The 19,017-nt window shown below is 40.2% G+C and overlaps 2 protein-coding genes across 2 annotated transcripts; one reads left to right on the plus strand and one right to left on the minus strand.

Annotated features, from left to right (window-relative positions):
* Positions 1–3,925: 3,925 nt before the first annotated feature.
* On the minus strand, positions 3,926–5,720 carry LOC116178605 (sialin-like). The gene is made up of 6 exons (XM_031498155.1): positions 5,611–5,720; positions 5,275–5,490; positions 5,000–5,180; positions 4,814–4,950; positions 4,451–4,760; positions 3,926–4,405 (listed from the first exon to the last, which is right to left on the minus strand). The coding sequence occupies exons 3-6, from the start codon at positions 5,010–5,012 to the stop codon at positions 4,041–4,043; spliced, it is 825 nt and encodes a 274-aa protein (XP_031354015.1). The 5' UTR covers positions 5,013–5,180; positions 5,275–5,490; positions 5,611–5,720; the 3' UTR covers positions 3,926–4,040.
* Positions 5,721–10,425: 4,705 nt separating this feature from the next.
* Positions 10,426–12,524, plus strand: LOC116179344 (putative inorganic phosphate cotransporter). Its single transcript, XM_031499127.1, has 8 exons — positions 10,426–10,822; positions 10,864–11,000; positions 11,048–11,357; positions 11,409–11,626; positions 11,672–11,824; positions 11,867–11,999; positions 12,045–12,298; positions 12,348–12,524. The coding sequence occupies exons 1-8, from the start codon at positions 10,762–10,764 to the stop codon at positions 12,483–12,485; spliced, it is 1,404 nt and encodes a 467-aa protein (XP_031354987.1). The 5' UTR covers positions 10,426–10,761; the 3' UTR covers positions 12,486–12,524.
* The last annotated feature ends 6,493 nt before the right edge of the window (positions 12,525–19,017 follow it).

Below are 19,017 nucleotides of genomic sequence, written 5' to 3' on the forward strand. Positions count from 1 at the left end.
CTAGAGTAATTGGCTGGGATGCAGAAGGCCTAAAACCGTGGACGTTATGCACAGTTGGGGTGGAGGTGGTTATCTTACCGAACCGCTGCTTGCGACCTTTTCTTGGCGACACCCACAGATAGATTACTTTTAGATATGGACATAGTCGATTTAATGCGCCAGATGAAATGGTGACGATCCAGTTCGGAGATTTAAGGCCCCGCCGATAGGACTCGTTTCTACAAGTTTGGGGTATTAAACTTCGCCTATTTTCCAATGTTGAAACTACGCTTTTAATGTCAAATGTAGGGATTGTCGGCCATTGTAGGTTGGTATATTGGTGATAAGCGTGGAAAACCCCCAGGCTCTGTCCAGAATGTGCGAATATCAGCCCCAAACGGGAGAGATTTAAAAAACCCGCCCACGGCCGTCTTGGTGGTACTAAAGGTTATATTTCATTACATTTTATGCTCGTTTCCAGTTTACAGGTTGTTGTTTTCGGAAGCATTTTCACATGAAACGCCAATAACATTCATCTATTATTCTAGAGTTTACAGTACAATTTTAATGAGCGAAGAGCGTTGGTGTTTCAAACTGTGGAAACTAGTACCTACATTGAGTTATATTTTATTCCGAAGAAGGTCCAGAAATTGTTTGGAGATCTATACGAAAAATTTCAATTCATAAACTGACGTCGTAAAATTGAAAATTCGTATTTAGAACTATCAAAAAATTATAAAAGCACCAGCTGACTTTTTCGGTGGATAAATTATAGTTTATAGTGACGGATCGATCAATAAAAATTCCAATTAGAGCTCTATTAATAACTCATATTGCGAAAGCGTAAAGCTGTTTGATAGCAGACGATATAAATAGAAAGTTCATTGGCCAATCAATTGCATAACAAAAGATAATCGTAAAAAAATCCAAAAAACGTCAGTGGTAGTGCTTCCCGAGGTCCAGGTGTTGCATTCTATGGTATCGAGATTTAAGACCTTTCCTTTCGAGAAAAAACAGGTACCTATACTAATCATTAAGAATTGAAACAATCCATGTTCCATGCCATTGATAATATTCCACTAATGTGATAAAGGTAGTCAACTTCTTGCTCGTTTTTTTATGGTAAAACCCTGCTTCTTTACGAATAAGATAGCAATTTAATTTTTTCATAATCTCAAAAATGAGCAAAACGACACCTTTACTTCAAACTGGGAACTTCAATGACGCGCTCTGTATATTTTTAAGTTTTTGTAAGATAATTTTATAGCTGATACGTTGTTTTTGGTAATTTATACCAGGCTGGACGAAAAAACCAAATTTCAGAATCTTGGAGACCGCGAATGGCCTAAAATCGTTATCGCTCTCCATTACTACAAAAAAAAACATTTTCTGTAGTTTACCCAATAAACAAGGATCGCAGTGGTTAGCCATGTGTTTTAAAACACTTTGTATATATTTTTCAAATAACTACAATCTTTTACGGATGAATAATAAAAAGGTTACATTTTTTTTCTATTCTGTTAATATTGTGAACCATCTGGTCGTCAGGTCAGGATTACTCACACAAAAATAAAAAATACTGAATGGTCGCGCAGTACTTCCGGGCTAATAAAATAAGTGAAACCGGCACCCCACTGTTCGTCACTTCAAAACGCCACAAAAACTGAAAGCCATTAATTTGAGAATAGTGAAAAATTTACGCGAGGGAACATTTTCAAATTGGGAACAGGCGCTCTTTACGTAGAAACAGAAATTAATTGTACATTATTTAAAAACTCCTTATGGAAAAGATTCCAAACTTTCGCCTATTATTTTCGCGAACTTGGTTTTGGTTTGTTGGGTTTCGAAATACTTATAGCAATTTTTGTTTAGTATTCACATCTAAGTTAGCGTTACGACGGTGGTACTAAAAATCAACGGTACCATTGCAGCGGTCTATTTCTTGAGGGGAGCGGTATTTTTCCGACGGGGAGAGGATCAATTCTAACCCGAAAGGGATGTCATCTACGTCAGCTAACGTAAGCTGTTTAAAATTTTTGTGAATTTTGGTTTAAAGTAACTTCGACATTCCTGAACAAATCGACCTATCAGAAACATTTGTATAAAAAGATACCGTATCGTATTTTATTCATTGATAAGGATCAGTCATTGGATTTTTATTTGCACTTAATTTTAGTATTACCATTCCCTTGGTTGGATTATATAATTTGTTATTTTGTATTCCAGGTGTATTTTCGAACAGGAGAATGTAACTGTAAATTATTATGTGCTAAAGATAAATTCTTTAGAGGCAAATTTAGCGGAACAGAAAGTAGGGATTGCATTCATTTTTTATTTTTACCTTTGTTTTTATGAGCCGGCCCAATTTTGAGAATATAGAAAAATATAAAGGAAAATGGAACTCAACCGCTTTTGTGTTTATGTTCAATCAAGCCTTATGAATATGTATAGAGTTCAGTCGAAGCAGAACGTTTGATTTTGAATTTTAGATCTTGGAATGACATAAAAGGCCAAAGTTTCGCAAGGCCATTTATTACTGATCTAGCCGTGGGAACCATAAAAATTGTCATGTTAAGATTTCTGCCAATGCCGTAGAGATTTGATTTCATTTTATGCAAGAGGGGTTTTCAACCCCTGTAAATGTAGAAAAGTAGGTATTGCCCATACACAATCCATTCTTTGACGTGTTTTATAGGATTATATAGCACCTTCCCTTACAATTTCAGAAAAATCCGCCCAAAATATAAAAATTGGATTTGCGAGACAAAATAAGCACAATTGTGCATTTCTTTATTTTGGTAGGAATGCGCCAAAAAAGGGTGTTGACCGACCTTCAATTTTATAACAACAAATTTGACTAAGGCTAAGTTTACAAACCGTTGATGACGTACATTTCAAAAACTCTCAGTCAAAAATCAACGTCTTCGAGTTTCACAGTTTTACGTAATGGATCGTCAAGATCAAAGGCTCTACACTACCTTTCATAAACAATCGCTATCACGAACCCACTTCCACCTTCTCTAAACCCGTCCGATTAAAAAAACACCTGTTTCATCACATAAACAAAATGTTATCAATTCATGACTTATTTAAAGCAATTTTTAAACAGAAAATAATGTCTTAAACAAAATAATCTCTAACAATAAGGAAAATATTTTACAATGTATTATCAATTTTAAATAAGAGCAATAATTTTGCGTTTTTATCTAATAATTGCCTTAATTTAAATTAAATAAAAGGCGGACCATCAGTGTAATCAGTCTTTATGACAAAATAATTACGCAATGCAAAGAAGAGCCCAGAAAATGTCATAGTTTTAGTGATCACTCTGTAGATTAACACCCGGTATTTAAAAGCGCTTTCAGTTGGGCGTTTCAGTGGCTTGCGGAAGGTAAAAATACTTGATTTAATTTCTAGATTTGTGTTTCCGTCTCCGTTACCGTAAAAAAAAGCTGTAACAAATTTTCCGTTTGCAGCCGTTCCCGTAGAGATTATTTTTTAAATTTATATTTTAGAGTTTCAGTTTCGTTATGAATAAGATAGTTTTAGCTTCCTATGTTAATTTAAAACGAGCATTAAAACTGCAGATTTGCGGCGGTATCAGTTTGATTAGACCTTTTGCCGGCTTAAAAAATTCGAAGAGACAATGGGAGTTAATTAGAAGCAATTTCATTTCGTAAATTTAAGTGTCGCTAAGTAAATGAGTTGCAGAAACAGTATTCGATTAAGTCGCGGGTGGTTTCATTAGAAGCGCGCTTACTAAATTGAGACTTTGGGATATGTTCCCGATTTGTATGATGACCAGACAGGTAAAGGTAAAGCCATTGTTTAGAGGGGATCTTGTTCTCTTTGGTGTTTTGCTAGTCACCTTTATAAGTACCAGTATTAGCTTTTAATACTTCCCGTAAATTTATTTTGCAGAGATGTTTTTAAATGAGATTTTGGAAGTCGAAAAAATGTCCAATCAAAAAGACCAAGAAGATTGGCACACGGAATAGAATCTGGATTAGAACGTTAGTGTTCCATCTAGCATGGAATGGAAAAATGCGGTTGTGAAGCTGTCACTGCCAGTGGGCGTAAGTTCCACATTCCCCTCTCCATGACCTATCAAGGGGTGTATTTTGAACTTCCCGTAGAAGACAGGTCTTTATAGTTCTCTGTAGATCTACGCTTTTTGAAAAGCTACATAATAGGCTTACACGTACTCGTTCAGCTGGTATTGCTCCTAAAGACAATTCGATGTACTCCTTCTCTGTTGGGTTCATGGCTTTGTAATCCGCTGGGCTGTTTTTACCAAGTACCATCCAAAGCACCGTCCACAATAACCCCGCGCCACCGTAGATGTAGAAGGCATAAGGCCAACCCAAATGAGTTCCCGATATCCAACCGGTGAAAGGCATGGAGACGACGGTACCAAGTGGTCCCCCTTAGAACAGACTATCACTTTCTCTGAAATCGTTCGTACCCTCACCTGCGTACACGAAGGTACCCAATCGCGCTCTTTCTAAAGGTGGAACCCACTTTGATAGTAGGTTGTGAATGCAGGGATAAAGAAAACCTTGGGCGAGCCCTTGGATGACTCTGCAAACAATAACAGCCCATGATCCTAACGGTGCCACAACCGGTATCAAAACGGCCATTAAGGAACCAACGATCGACGTGACCGTTATGAAGATCTTCGCCCCGAAGTTCTTCGCCAGGTGTCCCGCAATCACCTGAGGAATTACGTAACCGATGAAGAACGACGTCAGTATTATGCTTTGGTCGTCCCATTCGAATGTCTAAAAAGATACCCGATGTCGCGATCTTGTCTATGTCGAAAATATGAACTTACTAATACGTCGGGATTCGGGCTTGTATTTTTATCGGTCATTGCGACTATGCCAACGGACATGTTGACACGCATACCATACGCCAAAAGGACCGACAGGAACAGCAGTATCACCTGCGTATGCCTGGCGCCGCATCCATCTAAAACAAAGTTTAGGCAAATCGATCCTGCGTGTTGTCAGTTACATACACGTCGCCTCCATTCTCGACTGGCGTATCTTATTCAGGTCATCGTCACTATCTAAATACTTAAGCGATATCGATATATTATTGTTTCTACTCGTACTGAGACTATGATGCAGATAGGGCTGCGAGAAAAGCAAGAGACACGATAACCTTAACTAATGGAAATAAGTAGTAGAGACGATGATCTGCAATCATTAGTTTTATTTTCAGTGGACAAACCGGTCGCTACTAAATCCATCCACGGTCATAGGAGGAAGCTACTGACATGAAATGACTTACCATTCTATTTTCATAAGTCGTCAACCCGTAGAACGCCCGATAGGAACTAGGTCACAAAGTTTGGTGGAATAGACCGCGATTTTATGGACGTTTTGCCCAAACGTCGCAATTTTTAACAATAGGATGACTAGACCTTCACAATCCTTGGATTAGGTAAGTGTTTGCATAGAAAATACGGAATCCGATACTATTTTCCTTGCACGCGTAACTGGTAGCCTTGAATTTTAATAGGTATTGCTGCTCGTTAGATTTTAATTCGAAGTACGGTGACAAAAATGGTCATTATTTTGCAACGATGAGATGAATATGAGTAGAAACACCAAAAAATAAAATTACCCATGTACGCTCCCATGGAACACTCACTCCCAAAAAAACTTGCCACTATGTAAATTTGTTCCCCGTTGGTGGGACCAGACGGGGAACGCACAGGTCCAACTAGAGATACTTTAATGCGAACCCACTTCCCGGGTTCCATTGAGCAGATGAGACGACATCAAAAGGCCTCCATTCTCCCCTTCTACCAACAAATTTAACTACGGACTTAGTGGTCACCGGAGGAGATGGAAGTCTCAGCACTCTCCTTATAAACGGGATTAAAACAATAACGCATATTCTAGTAGAAACCTTTAAGGAGAGCTGCCTCCCTAAGGACTGGAAGAAGGCAGGCGTGGCTTTTACTCCTAAAGCAGGCAAGAGGCCTAAGACGAATCCAAGAGTTAATGACCTATCAGCCTAGTGTCCTTCACCCTTAAAACGATGGAGAAAGTAGTAGGGCAACCTCTTCAGGAGGAGTTCCTTAAGAAAAAAGCTCTTTACACCAACCAACACGCATACATCATAATGGACAAGAGACAATCTTGGAAGCATCACATCACGCTTGCGGTTAACAAGGCTACTACGGACTTGATGAGCTGTCGAAGCCTGATGGTGAGGAAATAAGGACTAAACCTCGTCTCCTTCTGGTTATACCTCACTGTATTTAAGCCTATCTTGGCCTACCTTGCGGTGGTTTGGTGGTCAAAGCAGAACCAATGAGTACTACACCGACAGCTGCCAGGGAAGTCTTGCTAGACCTTCTCCCTCTTCACTTAGTAGTAGTTCATATGAACTCAGCAGAACACTACCTCAAAAAACCAAGAAAATGAAAAGTGAACTAACTCTAATTAGGTGCTAATTAGGTGCTAATTAAGTGGCCTATTCCCGAATTAAATGCTCCTTTTTTTCAAAAAGTATTATATTACATGTTTTGCCAGGTGCATATGAACTCACCAGAGCACTACTTCAAAATACCAAGAAAATGAAAAGTGAACTAACTATAATTAGATGCTAATTAGGTGCTAATTAAGTGCCATATCCCCGAATTAAGTGCTCCTTTTTTTTTTAAATTATTACCTGTTCTGCCAGGTTCATAATTTAAAAAAAGAAGCATTTAATTCGGGAATAGGACACTTAATTAGCACCTAATTATAGTTAGTTCATTTTTCATTTTCTTGGTTATTTGAGGTAGTCCTCTGCTGAGTTCATATGAACCTGGCAGAACATGTTCCAAGGGTCATAGTGCGAAGGCCCAACCCAAGAAACAAAAGAAATCGTTCCTAGAATATACCCTCGCAACCCTAGAAATTTCTTCGCTATAGTCCCCTTCACCGGTTTAGACCCCGGAATATACTCCCTGAAAATTTGCCGCGTCTTCGGAATATTGGCTTAGCGAAATTCGCCCCATGAAACTTCAAGCAGATCTATCGAATCTAATAAATAGGATCAAAAAAATTTTTCCCTTTAAAACAACTCCCCTAGAAAAATGTTGGCTTTCTAGGGTCGTAAATTGTGACATAAATAAAAGGGAGCCCCGAAACCAGTTTCCATAGAATCGAATTTCACAGAACACAAAAAATTTACTACCACTAAACTGTAAAATCAAATTATTGTTGAATTAAAAAAATGAAGAAGAAAGATTGAGTAACAAAAACAATACGAAGAGCAAATCAGGGAAATAAAGACGGAGAACGATTTTTGGAAGGTTATAAACAGAGGATAAAAATAGAGCAGATGGGAGGGAAATACATTTGGAAGAATGGAGAAAAAAAAACATTTTATTAAGGTAGGTACTACAAGGAAAACAGAAAAAATAAGGTTAAATAGTCTTTCCTATTTCAGGAGATTGAAATCAGTCTTTCCGCGTTGTTTATGTGCCTCTCCCTTTTATTCAATACCCAATCGTTTTGACAGAGTAAATGGATAAATCGCGGTTAGCATGAAGTGAACTTACTTGAACGAAAGACAATGGAGAAACGATTCCTTTTCCTTTTTCAAATAAAGTGACTTGTTAACGTCTCCTGAAATTGACGTTTGCCGTCTTATCCTGAACGAACTAGGTTTTTCTGTACAATGGAAAATGGCTTCTACCCAGGCTTCTACCTCTCCGGTGTCGATTGAATCGAAGATTGAGAGGTTGAGGAAACACAAACGGGCTTCAGAGAAGGGAGGGAACGATCGAGTCTATATGTAAGGTACTACAGTGCGGTGGAAAAATTGTTTTTAAAAAAGGGCGGAAAGGTGTTTGTGTTTTGCATGGACTTAGAGGCAGCGCTTGACAGAGTGGAAAGCGAAAAGTATGGAAGATGAGGGAAGATGGGACAATAGCCAACAAGGTAAAGGGAAGCATCAAGGAACTGCACAGAGACAAGATTGAGTGTTTTGGACATGTAAAGGACTAAGGCAGGGATGCCCACTTAGCCAATCCTTATTTAATCTGGAAAAAGCATTAAGACCAAGGGCCAAGGTGGAGGGATAGCAGTAGGAAGAAGGAAGATAAAATGGTCCCTGGCTTACTCTGATGACGCAGTGATAATGGTAACAGAGGTAGAACAGATGAAAGAAATTCTGGGAAGAATGGAGAAGTGTTTGGATAGGAAAAGAATGGATCTAAAGGAACCCTACTGTGGGACACCAACAAGTCTAGCTTGAGGAATGTTAAGAAGCCAGCTCGCAAAAGAGTGGCAACGTGAATGGAAATCAGCCCCTAGACTAAGACAATCCAATAAACTGACCAGCTTGCAGATAACTAAAATCAGCTCGTTGCTAGCACTCAGTAAAAATCATACACCTTGAGACATCACCTCAACAAAATCTGAGTGGCTGAGGCACATGCCGCCTCTACTTCGAGGAGAAAGAGGCACCGGAACACATCGGCTGCTGGTGTGGCACAAAGGTCACAAGACCTGGGTGAGGCTACCTCAGCAGATCAGGGAATTGCAGACGGGGAGGATTCTCAGATTTTTTAACAAACTGCCTCTTTCGGAGTAAGACATACACTGGGGCATCCAAAATGGACCCAAGGGTCAAAGTGCGAAGGCGCGAAATGACCCAACCCGATAAAGGAAATAAAATCGTTCCCGGAATGTACCCTAGAATATTCTTCTCTATAATGCCTCTCACCTGCTTAGACTCGGAATATATTCCGTAAATTTGCTCTGCCTTGAGCTCGGCAAAATGTACGATGACCTAAACTTTCATAGCTTTCTAAGCAATTTGATGGGCTCTCGAAGGTTGTCTGTATCCTTTTGATAGTCCCCTTATGTGTTGTCAGAGCTTTTGGAGTATATATGGTTCTAGGAAGCGAAGAAAAGGTTCTTTGGACCTATACAAAAGATTCCCCATCCATAACGTCTTCTAAATCCTTCCATTGCCCTCCGAGAGTTGCTTAGACTTGCCAGAACTCCTTAGGAACGCTCTTTACAGACGTTGTGTCTTATATAGAGATTGATACATAGGCATACTTGTCCCCCACTATACACTGTGTCCACGGTAAGGAAATTTGTCATAGAGATTTCGAAAACCAGATAGGGAGATGTTCAAGTTAACCAAAAGTTGGGCGATTACAGAGTAAGTATCATGTAAAGAACACCAGAAAATTCGGATTGCTTCCGAAGAAAGTTTCGTTTCGGAGAGATCATCATCAACCTTACTTTTTATATGGTCCGCAAACACAGTACTCACTGTATTGCGTAGCATTTCTTACTACAAATACAACGATGCACGGCATCCAAAAAAAAACAAAAGTTGAATCCGCTGGTTTCAACAGGATGGTGCACCCACGCACAACGCTCTAACTGTGCCAAAATCCCTATTGGACATTTTGTGATGGTTTTTTCTTTGAGCTGTTGGCCAAGTGTGGGAGTAGATCGGAGTATGATTTTTGCTCATAGTGTAAATTTTGATAATTGCGTCGTCGTTCGGTTTCTGGACCTGTTCGTCAGTGTAGATGGAAAGCTGGCGACGGTTGAGCCCGTTCGAAAATTGTGCGCTGGTAAAAAATTGGTTTACATTAAGGCGTCCGTTTGGTTTGGTTTACGGAAAATAATTGGAAGATTAAAATTAATATCTATCTCCGATGCAGCTTGAGCACAGAATTTGCATCATACGGCGAGAATTGGCACAAAATGAGCACAAAATTATAGTATGTCGATGGATTGAATATCTTCATGTGGCACCTCAAACTTCACAGAGCTGAGATTGGCTTGATGCCGCTTGTCGGATTTGTACCACGCGGCAAGTTTGAGCAACTCCAACGCCTTCTTAGTGGTACAATTGAGATGCCACACTTTTAGTGTTTAACACGTGTTCTGGTCTAAGAAGTCACACTTGAAGCTTGAAGCTTCAACCTTGAAGGTAGGAGTTAAAATTGTATCCTTGAAGCCCCAATTATGAGCTCTAATTATGAAATGAAATGCTTATAATTCGAAAAATTAAATGTATCTTAGACTTGATATCTCTTGGTGTTGACAATCTATAATCACCTCCTCCTCAACGAACTTCAAAAAAGGTAACAAACCCTAAGGTCCAGAGAGAGAGAGATACCCCTTACGAAGTTCATTTTGGTTACAGTACAACTAAAAGATCTCTTAAAATAGCACAGAAAATGTCTCCAATTAACTGAACAATACTTGAAGTAATTATTTTTTGATAAACCACACCAAAAACAAGCAACTTGAAGTTTGACTAAGTACACATGCTTGGCCATTTCAGTGAAGTTATGCTGGAGATTAGAAAAGTAGACGTGATTTTGTGTCGTCACTCAACTACCTACTTAATTACTCGTAGTTGAAAACCACTGATAAATAAAAAATAATAAACGGGTTCACCGTCCAAAACCTCATTTATTCCATTTGCCAATACGCAACACCGTTTCCGGGATATTCGTATCATTTGAGGCTTTGACCCCAACGACGGGTTTTGCTTTGGTTGTCTACTAAGTGAGTGAATTGCGACACTATACGTGTATATCCGCAACTGAATGTCTAACGCAAGCAGGAAATTTCTACTCGTTGATTGTGCATTTTCTACGCTTTGCATAAAAAATGAGTTAGCGTCTAACTCTTCAGTTATAGTGACTCTATCATCTGGATAACCGATACGCTTTATCAGAATCAGCTAAAGTGGAGCATCACGAAAAATAGGCCGTCACTTACTACAAGATATTAAAGAATGAAAGACGAAGTGAATGTGGAACTCCACGTAGAACGGGAACCATGCTTTAAGCCACCACGTAAGCCCATTTCCAAGAAATGTTAATTAAGTCTTTTTTAGGTGGTTGGGGTACTCGCCACTCACAAATGCTGTTACTCTTTTTACTACCGTTACTGGCGTACGGAATGAGAGTCAACATGTCCGTCGGAATAGTCGCAATGACCGATCCAGAGGCGAGCCTAAATCCCGATGTTCCCGTAAGCGATTGCCACCTCTCCCTTTCTCATTCAACCCGTGTTTGTAGACGTACGAGTGGAGCGACCAAGGTGTCATACTCTCATCGTTTTTCATGGGATACTTCATTCCGCAAGCTCCTGCGGGTATCTTGGCGAAAAACTACGGCCCTAAATCGATAATAGCGGGGTCGTTCGCGGTAAATTCGCTGATGGTAGTACTGGTACCGATCGTAGCGCCGCTGGGTTCGTGGGCCGTTATCGTTTGCAGAGCGTTGCAGGGAGTGGGGCAGGGATTCATCTACCCTTGCATACACCAGACGCTTTCGAAGTGGGCGCCCCCTTTAGAAAGAGCTCGGTTGGTTACGTTCGTTTATTCAGGTAAGACTGTATTTCCTGCCGGAGTAACAAAATTGAGGGTTCCACTTCTAGGAGCCAACTTGGGCACGGTGATTTCGATGAGCTTTACTGGGTGGATATCGGAGACGTGGGTCGGTTGGCCTTGGGCTTTCTACGTTTACGGTGCTGCGGGTTTACTGTGGACTGGAATTTGGATTGTCTTCGGACGAAGTAGCCCAGCAGAGCATGCGACCATTGATTCCCTGGAGAGGAAGTACATTGAGGTTTCATTGAGGGAGATTGAATGCGCGGTATGTAGGAGTCGATGAGATTCACGTAAATTGCGACATTTTTAGCGCTCTCCTCCGACTCCTTGGAAGGCCATCTTTACCTCTATGCCCTTTTGGGCCGTTCTCATCTCTCAATTTGGACAAGGGTGGGGTTTCACGATACTAATTACAAACATTCCAACTTACATGAGTAATGTTTTGGGATTTGACATAAAAAAGGTAAAAATACTCTCAGTCGACAACTACCTGATCCACTTATAGAACGGGGTACTCTCAGCTGGGCCGTACTTTGCATTTTGGATTTTTAGTCTTCTATCGGGGGTGATTAGCGACTATGTAGTGTCTCGGGAGTACGTAACAGTGGGATTTGCGAGGAAATTCGCGAACACAATAGGTAAGCTTCCCCTCATTGAATCGTCGAACAAATCAGATTTTGTAGCACTCTGCGTTCCTGGTATTGGTTTAATAGTGCTTGGTCTAATTGGTAACGCCCAGTGGGACATAACTGATGCGGCCGTAATTCTCTTATTCATATCGGTCGGATTTAATGGTAGTTCCACGTGCGGATCCCACATGAACCACATCGATCTGTCTACCGTCCATTCAGGAACGCTTATGGGGATTGCTAACGGAGTTACGAACTTCTTGGGCCTCTTCGCACCTCTACTACTACAATTTATCGTCACAGACGAGGTTAGATACTTCCAAGGGAGAAAATGCACTAATTAGGGTTGACTTGCAGAAAGACGCACTTCAATGGGCTACCGTCTTCTACATAACCTCGGCGATTTATTTTATTGGAAACACGGTTTTCGTCGTATTCGGCTCTGGAGAAACGCAACCGTGGAATAATGTCGAGAAACGTAGAGGAAATAGTTGACTATTTGTAGACTTTTGTAAAATAAAGTTACGCGTGTAATCATTTGTTAATAATTCTGCGTTCTGGATTCAGAGAAGAGGGTGAGCAGATATATATGAACGGCTGGGCCGCATACTAAGAACCAATTTGATATCTTCTGAAGGTTACCCACTCCAATGTCATTACTCCAGCTACCCCACCTACGATTGGGAATAGAGAAGATAGGCGGGGGATCGTCCTTTGCAATGTCTGACCAGGAGTCTTCCAAACATGATAGGATGTTATAAATTTTTGTTATTTGGAAGAAATGTCCGCAAAGGGAATTCACGAAAGGATACCCGCGATTCAACCCCTTCAGTTTGTACTAGGTGACGCACACTTTATACAGGGTTGAGCACCGCTGATACTTAAGGCGACGCGCACCTTCTCACTTAGGTGACTCACAGTATACACTGCTAACAGGAGGAGATCCTAACAAAAATATGCTACCGAAGAACCGAGTGGGGTATCGATCATTACAAATGTGAATGGACTTGCTAAATGCCTTCTTCTTCGGATAATTGCGATTTTCTTGGTCAACCTCCCCTTCGTATCGGGACTGATGTTGTCAAGATCGCAAGCGTGTCCCTGGAACGAAGGAGACGTAGTATCAACCTAGGGGTTCTACCGAATGCTCCTTATGTCGGCGGATTTTATTCCGCTTTCTTGGGTCGTAAGGAGGTGGGCTGTAACATCGGGGATGAAGTCGTACGATAGAACCTTATGGCAGGCAGGTGGTTGGGCCAATCTGAGTGGTTACCCTTCACCAGAGTTACTATTTGTGTATTCAGGTCTCTGTTTTTCACTTCTATAGGGTTGGCTGGGGATGGTGCACCGGGATAAAAGGTGGCGTAATTCTACTCACCTGATGGCGATGGCTTCCACTATCAAAATGCATTGTTCGCCTGTGAGCGCTTCAGTTAACGATCTATGGATAGTTCCTAAAATCTTCGCGTGGGTGTAGGGGTTTGTAGTAATCCTGCTGGTTTCTGGTTGGAGGGCTTGTAGCGCTGGCAGTCCGCTCGATTCTTCACATATTCTGTAATTTGTTGTCTCATTCCTGTCCAAAAGCAGCGGGAGGCGAGTCGTTGCGGTTTGCCTGCCGATGGGATGTCGTGGTTTTCTTGTTGTGGTACCGCAAGCTGAGACTCTTCTTTGTCCTGGTCGTACGCTGGACACCTTGCGGCATGAACTACTTTTTGGCTGTCTACTTTATTCGTGAGGGAAGCCGGACCAGGCAGCACTTAGGCACACCTATAGCCTATGACACCAATCCCTTTCTTTCGAAAGCGGGTTCACAGACGGTTCTTCTCAATAGACGAAAGGGCACTGTTTAGTTAAGTTACTTCACTATTCTCGCTTGCAGACTTGCCAATGAGCTGATGTCTGTGTCTGATCAAGGCATTATAGTGACAGACCACAGGCTCGGTAATTTCATCCACCTCGCCACAGAATCTGCACAAGCCCAATATCACGCAGGTGACTGGTGAGGACACCGGTGATTTTCCTAATTATAGTTAGTTTTAGAAGCTTAAAGGACCCAGATTTGCCAAGGAGCTCTATTAACAAGGCCCTGGACTGTCTGAATCCGGTTGCTCGTTGCCACTCAGCCTGGACTTGACCAGTCACTTAATTTTTAATTCTGGACCTGGCAACGGAGGAGCAGCTCCTAGGGTAGGCGCAGATCCATCTTACGATTGACCTATCAATGCCAAAGCCCGCTCCCAGAGCTACTTCCCAACCAGACGTTCCCGTATGCACACGAGGCTGTGAATAGCCGTCACTGTAGACATACGAGCCCTAAGCATATGAGAATGGAATGTGGTGGTTCAAGGACCACCACCCCATTCCTTATGTATGCATGCTTCTCCCCCGTTTTTAGAAGAAACGATGATAGGCTTGCTGTGGGGCGTGGTCCAGTCCAGTCGGTCATGAGCATTCGCGAGAACCGAAGGGTGGTTTTTCGGCACGTAAAAACTATATACAACAATGTACTTCTGGTAGTACTTGGGATCCCGATATTTACAATGGGTCGAATTCTTGACGAGATAGAGACACAGACTTCTGGTTACACCCAATTTATTACATACGAAACTTGTCCAGGACGTGTGGGATCTTCGCGACGATGATGGTATCGTCTTGGTCGGTGTTGTTTCTGCTGGCCTTTTCTTCTTCCTACATTCCTCCTTTGTGTGTCCCGTAGCTCGCAGAACACTCATCGTGGGCTGTGGTGGGGTGCTTGGTCTGTTGAAGATCGACTTCCTAGGTTTTCCGTAACTTTTGCTAGAGTGAAGGTTGCGGGAGCGGCGCGGGGTATCTGATTTCGCTTTAAGCTGCATCCTCGATCCGCGAGATGAGGGCTCTCCTTTCCGCCTTTTAAGACTGAAAGGTTCTCTCGAAGATTTCGCGTAGTATCTGCTGCGACGGTTTGGTAGCTCCAAATTCCTTCAACCAACTCCTTTAGGTGCTTTGAACGCATGCCCAAATCAGAAACAAATCTTATAAAGCGATAGAAACCTATATTCTGAAGAACCCTAAACGTCAATAGACTATATATTATATTCTTTGGTGCTTCCTGGAGACATCTTGAGCACTGCAAACACTAGAAGGCACTCTCAGGCGTTCCGTAACATTCCTCGTATCCGTTACATTGCTTTATATGACACTTCCAAAAGTTCATTTTCACTTTGTCTTTCGATAACCCCCTAGGTATATCACATCTGAACTTTAAATGCCTATATAGTTTTAGGAAGTGCCCAGAAGGTTCTTGAAAACTCTAAAGAAAAAATTTAAAACATTCTTGGAAAGCGCTAGAAGGCTCATGTATACTTTTTAAACGTTTCTTATAGCAATTGAAAGCTGTACGATTCTCTCAGGTGAACTCGTATGCTAGACAATGAGTGTGCGGACAATTCGCACCCGGACAATTCGCACTCGGATAATTCGCACCCGTACATTTCGCTCCCAGGATATTTCGCACCCTCGACATTTCCCTCTCGGATAATTCGCACCCGAACCATTCGCACTCGAAAAATTCGCTCCCGGATAATTCGCACCCGGACATTTCGCTCCCAGGATATTTCGCACCCTGGACATTTCGCCTCCCGGATAATTCGCACTTGAATAATTCGCACTCGAAAAATTCGTTCCCGAATAATAATTCACACCCGGATAATTCTGTAAATCTTTGGTTTATTAAAATTAAATATTTTTAAGAGGCTACTAGACGATTGCCTTTACAGAATGTATGCAGTAGTGCACATCTTGGTAAACATCTACTTCATGGAAAAATGTTTCAAATCATAGTTATTTGGTCTTTCATTTTCAACACATCGCGATTATTAAGTATTTCCATTACTTAAATATAATCACGCTGGTTTTTTTTTAAGTTATATGAAGAGTCTGATATAGTTAAATCCTGTAATTTAAGAACATAATTTTTATCTATTGCGCTTTCGTTTTGAGAAAATAAGAATAGGTAACTGAAACGTCTTTTGTGGAGTAATTAAATACCAAATAGTTATACCTAGTTATAGTACCTATATCTACAATATTATGTGTAATATTCGCTACTTTTAAGACGCTCTTAATATTAAAACAGAATCAACATATAATACCGTACACAAACAAAGTGATAAGTCTAAAGTTAAAAATATTTACATTATAAGATCAAGATGAAAATAGAAAAAGGAAGTAATTTTAACGCTCCCTTACATAAAGATTTCTTAATGAAGACACATAAAAAATTGTTCTTTATTTCTTTAGTTGAAAAGGGTGGCAAAGGAAATGAATTAAATTTATTTTAGACAAAACGAGTATGTAGAAATGACAATAGAACAATGCATTTCATAGATGGCACTAAATTTGGATAACTAATTAAGATAATATTATAATTAAAGGTAAATTTGAAAAGATCCCGATAACACAAATTGCACTTCATAAAGAAACAATAAGAGAAATATCGTAATCCTTTCTATTATTTCTGGAAGATGAATAGGGTTTATTACAAGGTAAAAGTAATTAGGTCCGAAAAATCAGGTTTAAAGTACGTATCACCACAACTGATTAGAACTTTAACACCTATAAATTATCTTCATTCTTGAACGTTTGACAGAGTGGTATTTTAAAATCTATCTGAGGACGGGTTTTGATTTTGTGTATACTTTTTTTTAATTTTAAAAAATTTTATTTCTGGTGGTAGTGTTGTGGTGGTGTTCAGAAAAGGTAAGTTTCCAGTTTTTTTAGAACCAGTTTTACGTTTCTTTGACCACATATGGCTATATCTTGATTATTGGTGACTGAGTAAAATTACACTAACTGCTTATTTTTTGCGTTATCTTTGCTACAACTATGGTAGTGAATGAACTTAAAAGTTTCTTTTTGATTTTCTTACTCTTCTTTATTTTATAGTTTGAAGAGATACCTACATGGAATAATTCTGGCAATTTTTTAAGAGATTGTTATTAATCAAAACAGTAAAGCTTTTAAAAATCTCGAAACGATTTAGGAACAGGTCGATATTGATGATTTTTTCTTTTAAATGTGTAATTATTAAGTACCTACATACTTCCTTTTTAATTTTTGTATGGCAGTACTAAAACAAAACCCTTAGCATTGGTAATTGCGCAACAAGGAAGATAGGACGTCATTGGAAAGGCTTTCCTTCTCTGAATTTGGTGAGACTATAATTTTTTAGATTTGATATTTTCGAAATATTTTTTTTTTTTTATTTATTTATTTAATTTGTGTGCCTCGACTACTAGTGGCCATTGGCACGTCTACAAGTACCTTTACTTACAATGCACCTATTCTAATAATATTTCGCTTATTAGACTATTATATAAAGTTGTACAAGTTTGTATCTCTTAGAAAGTTTAGTAGGTCTTTTTTAAGGTCCATTCCAATATGGTACTTGCTTCGGATTTCCAGTTGCAGTGGACACTGTAAGAGGAAGTGGTTCACGGACAAAGGCTCGTTGCATTCACAATATGGAGGGTCTTGATTTTCAAAAAGATATCCATGGGTTTTCCTTGTGTGACCAATCCTCAACCTTCGAATTATGACTGTATTTTTCCTATTCATTGAGGGTAGATTAGTGGTCATTATTGTAGGCTGAATTTCGGATAACTTGGTGTTGGAAAATCTCCAAGCATTTTGCCACTTACTGATGATTGACTCTCTTAGGCAGCTCTGCAGGTCAGTATGTAGCTGCATTTGCTCAGTAGTCAGGTCCATGTTTAGGGATTCTTTTGCAGCCCGATCAGCACTTTCGTTTCCACTTATGCCAACGTGGGAGGGTGACCAGACAATATTTACTAAAACGTTTCTGGCAGCAAGCTGATGATAGCGGTCGTGTACTTTTTGTGCTAAGAAATTTTTAGTATATATGTTTTCTATGGAGCGAATTGCAGAAAGAGAATCAGTACATACAGTGACAATTTTACTGTCTCCCGTAATTGTTTCAAGCGCCTTTAATATTCCATACAGTTCCCCAGTATGAACGCTGCACAAGCTTGGTAATAAGTATCTTGCTATTATTGAGTCTGTTGTGGTGACTGAGCAGCTAACCCCTTTGTCGTCCTTGGAGGCATCAGTGTATAATATATCGTCTGAGTGTCTATACTCTTCTACCAGCTCGTAAAAAGATTGCTTCAGCAAAAAGCTCGATGTTTCTGACTTTTGGTGTTTATGTAAAAGTGTGTTAAACTTCGGCAGTTGTTTAGTCCATGGTGGGTAGACCGATTGAGGATGTGGGGTTGTTTTCGTCAAGTCATACGGTCTTATAAGGTCATTTAACATTTTGGTGACTGGATAAGGGTGTTTGGGAATGTTGTTTGATTGAGCTGGGTTAATAGAGTTATAAACGGGATTTTTGGATTAGCAGATACTCTCGCAAAATAGGTTAGAATAAGTTGATCACGACGAAGGTAAAGAGGAAGTTCGTGAGCTTCGCAATAGAGCGATTCTGCCGGGCTGGACCGAAAAGCTCCTAAGCAGATACGTAGGCCGGTGTTATGAACTGTGTTGAGCTTTTTAAGAACAGATTTACTTGCAGATGAATATAAGATGCTACCATAGTCTAGTTTTGAACGTATTGGACCTATACACTCTTAGCAGCACCTTTTCTTGAGCTCCCCAGTGGTGATGTGCAAGTGTTTTTAAGATGTTCATTCTCTTCATACAATTGGCTTTAGTTTCTTCGATATGCTTCCTCCAGGTAAGCTTACTATCAAAGGTTAGGCCTAGAATTTTGTGATCTTCTATAACTTGTAGTGGGACACCATTTAAATTTACTTGTGGGATGTGATTCGTTTTTCTTCTACTAAATTTAATTATCTTAGATTTTGAGGTAGAGAAGTTGAATCCTGTAGTTCTAGACCAGTGGTAGGCTTCATCTATCACATTTTGGAGTAAAATGCAGGAGGTAGTGGTTACCTTCCCCGTACAATACACTATTAAGTCGTCGGCGTAGAGGGCACTTTTGACGGGTAATTGAAAGGATTTCCCTAAGTCG

Source organism: Photinus pyralis, unplaced genomic scaffold, assembly GCF_008802855.1.
Source record: "Photinus pyralis isolate 1611_PpyrPB1 unplaced genomic scaffold, Ppyr1.3 Ppyr1.4_LG8, whole genome shotgun sequence".
Classification (NCBI taxonomy): Eukaryota; Metazoa; Arthropoda; class Insecta; order Coleoptera; family Lampyridae; genus Photinus; species Photinus pyralis.

Excerpts from the sequence above, each read along its gene's own strand:
- LOC116178605 (XM_031498155.1), bottom strand. Across the intron at positions 4,761-4,813 it reads GCCCGAATCCCGACGTATTA|ACATTCGAATGGGACGACCA; the intron begins GTAAGTTCATAT and ends GTATCTTTTTAG. Across the intron at positions 4,406-4,450 it reads GGGTACCTTCGTGTACGCAG|GGGGACCACTTGGTACCGTC; the intron begins GTGAGGGTACGA and ends GTCTGTTCTAAG.
- LOC116179344 (XM_031499127.1), top strand. The coding sequence starts at position 10,762 with ATGAAAGACGAAGTGAATGTGGAACTCCACGTAGAACGGGAACCATGC. Across the intron at positions 11,001-11,047 it reads GCCTAAATCCCGATGTTCCC|ACGTACGAGTGGAGCGACCA; the intron begins GTAAGCGATTGC and ends CCGTGTTTGTAG. Across the intron at positions 11,825-11,866 it reads TGGGATTTGACATAAAAAAG|AACGGGGTACTCTCAGCTGG; the intron begins GTAAAAATACTC and ends ATCCACTTATAG.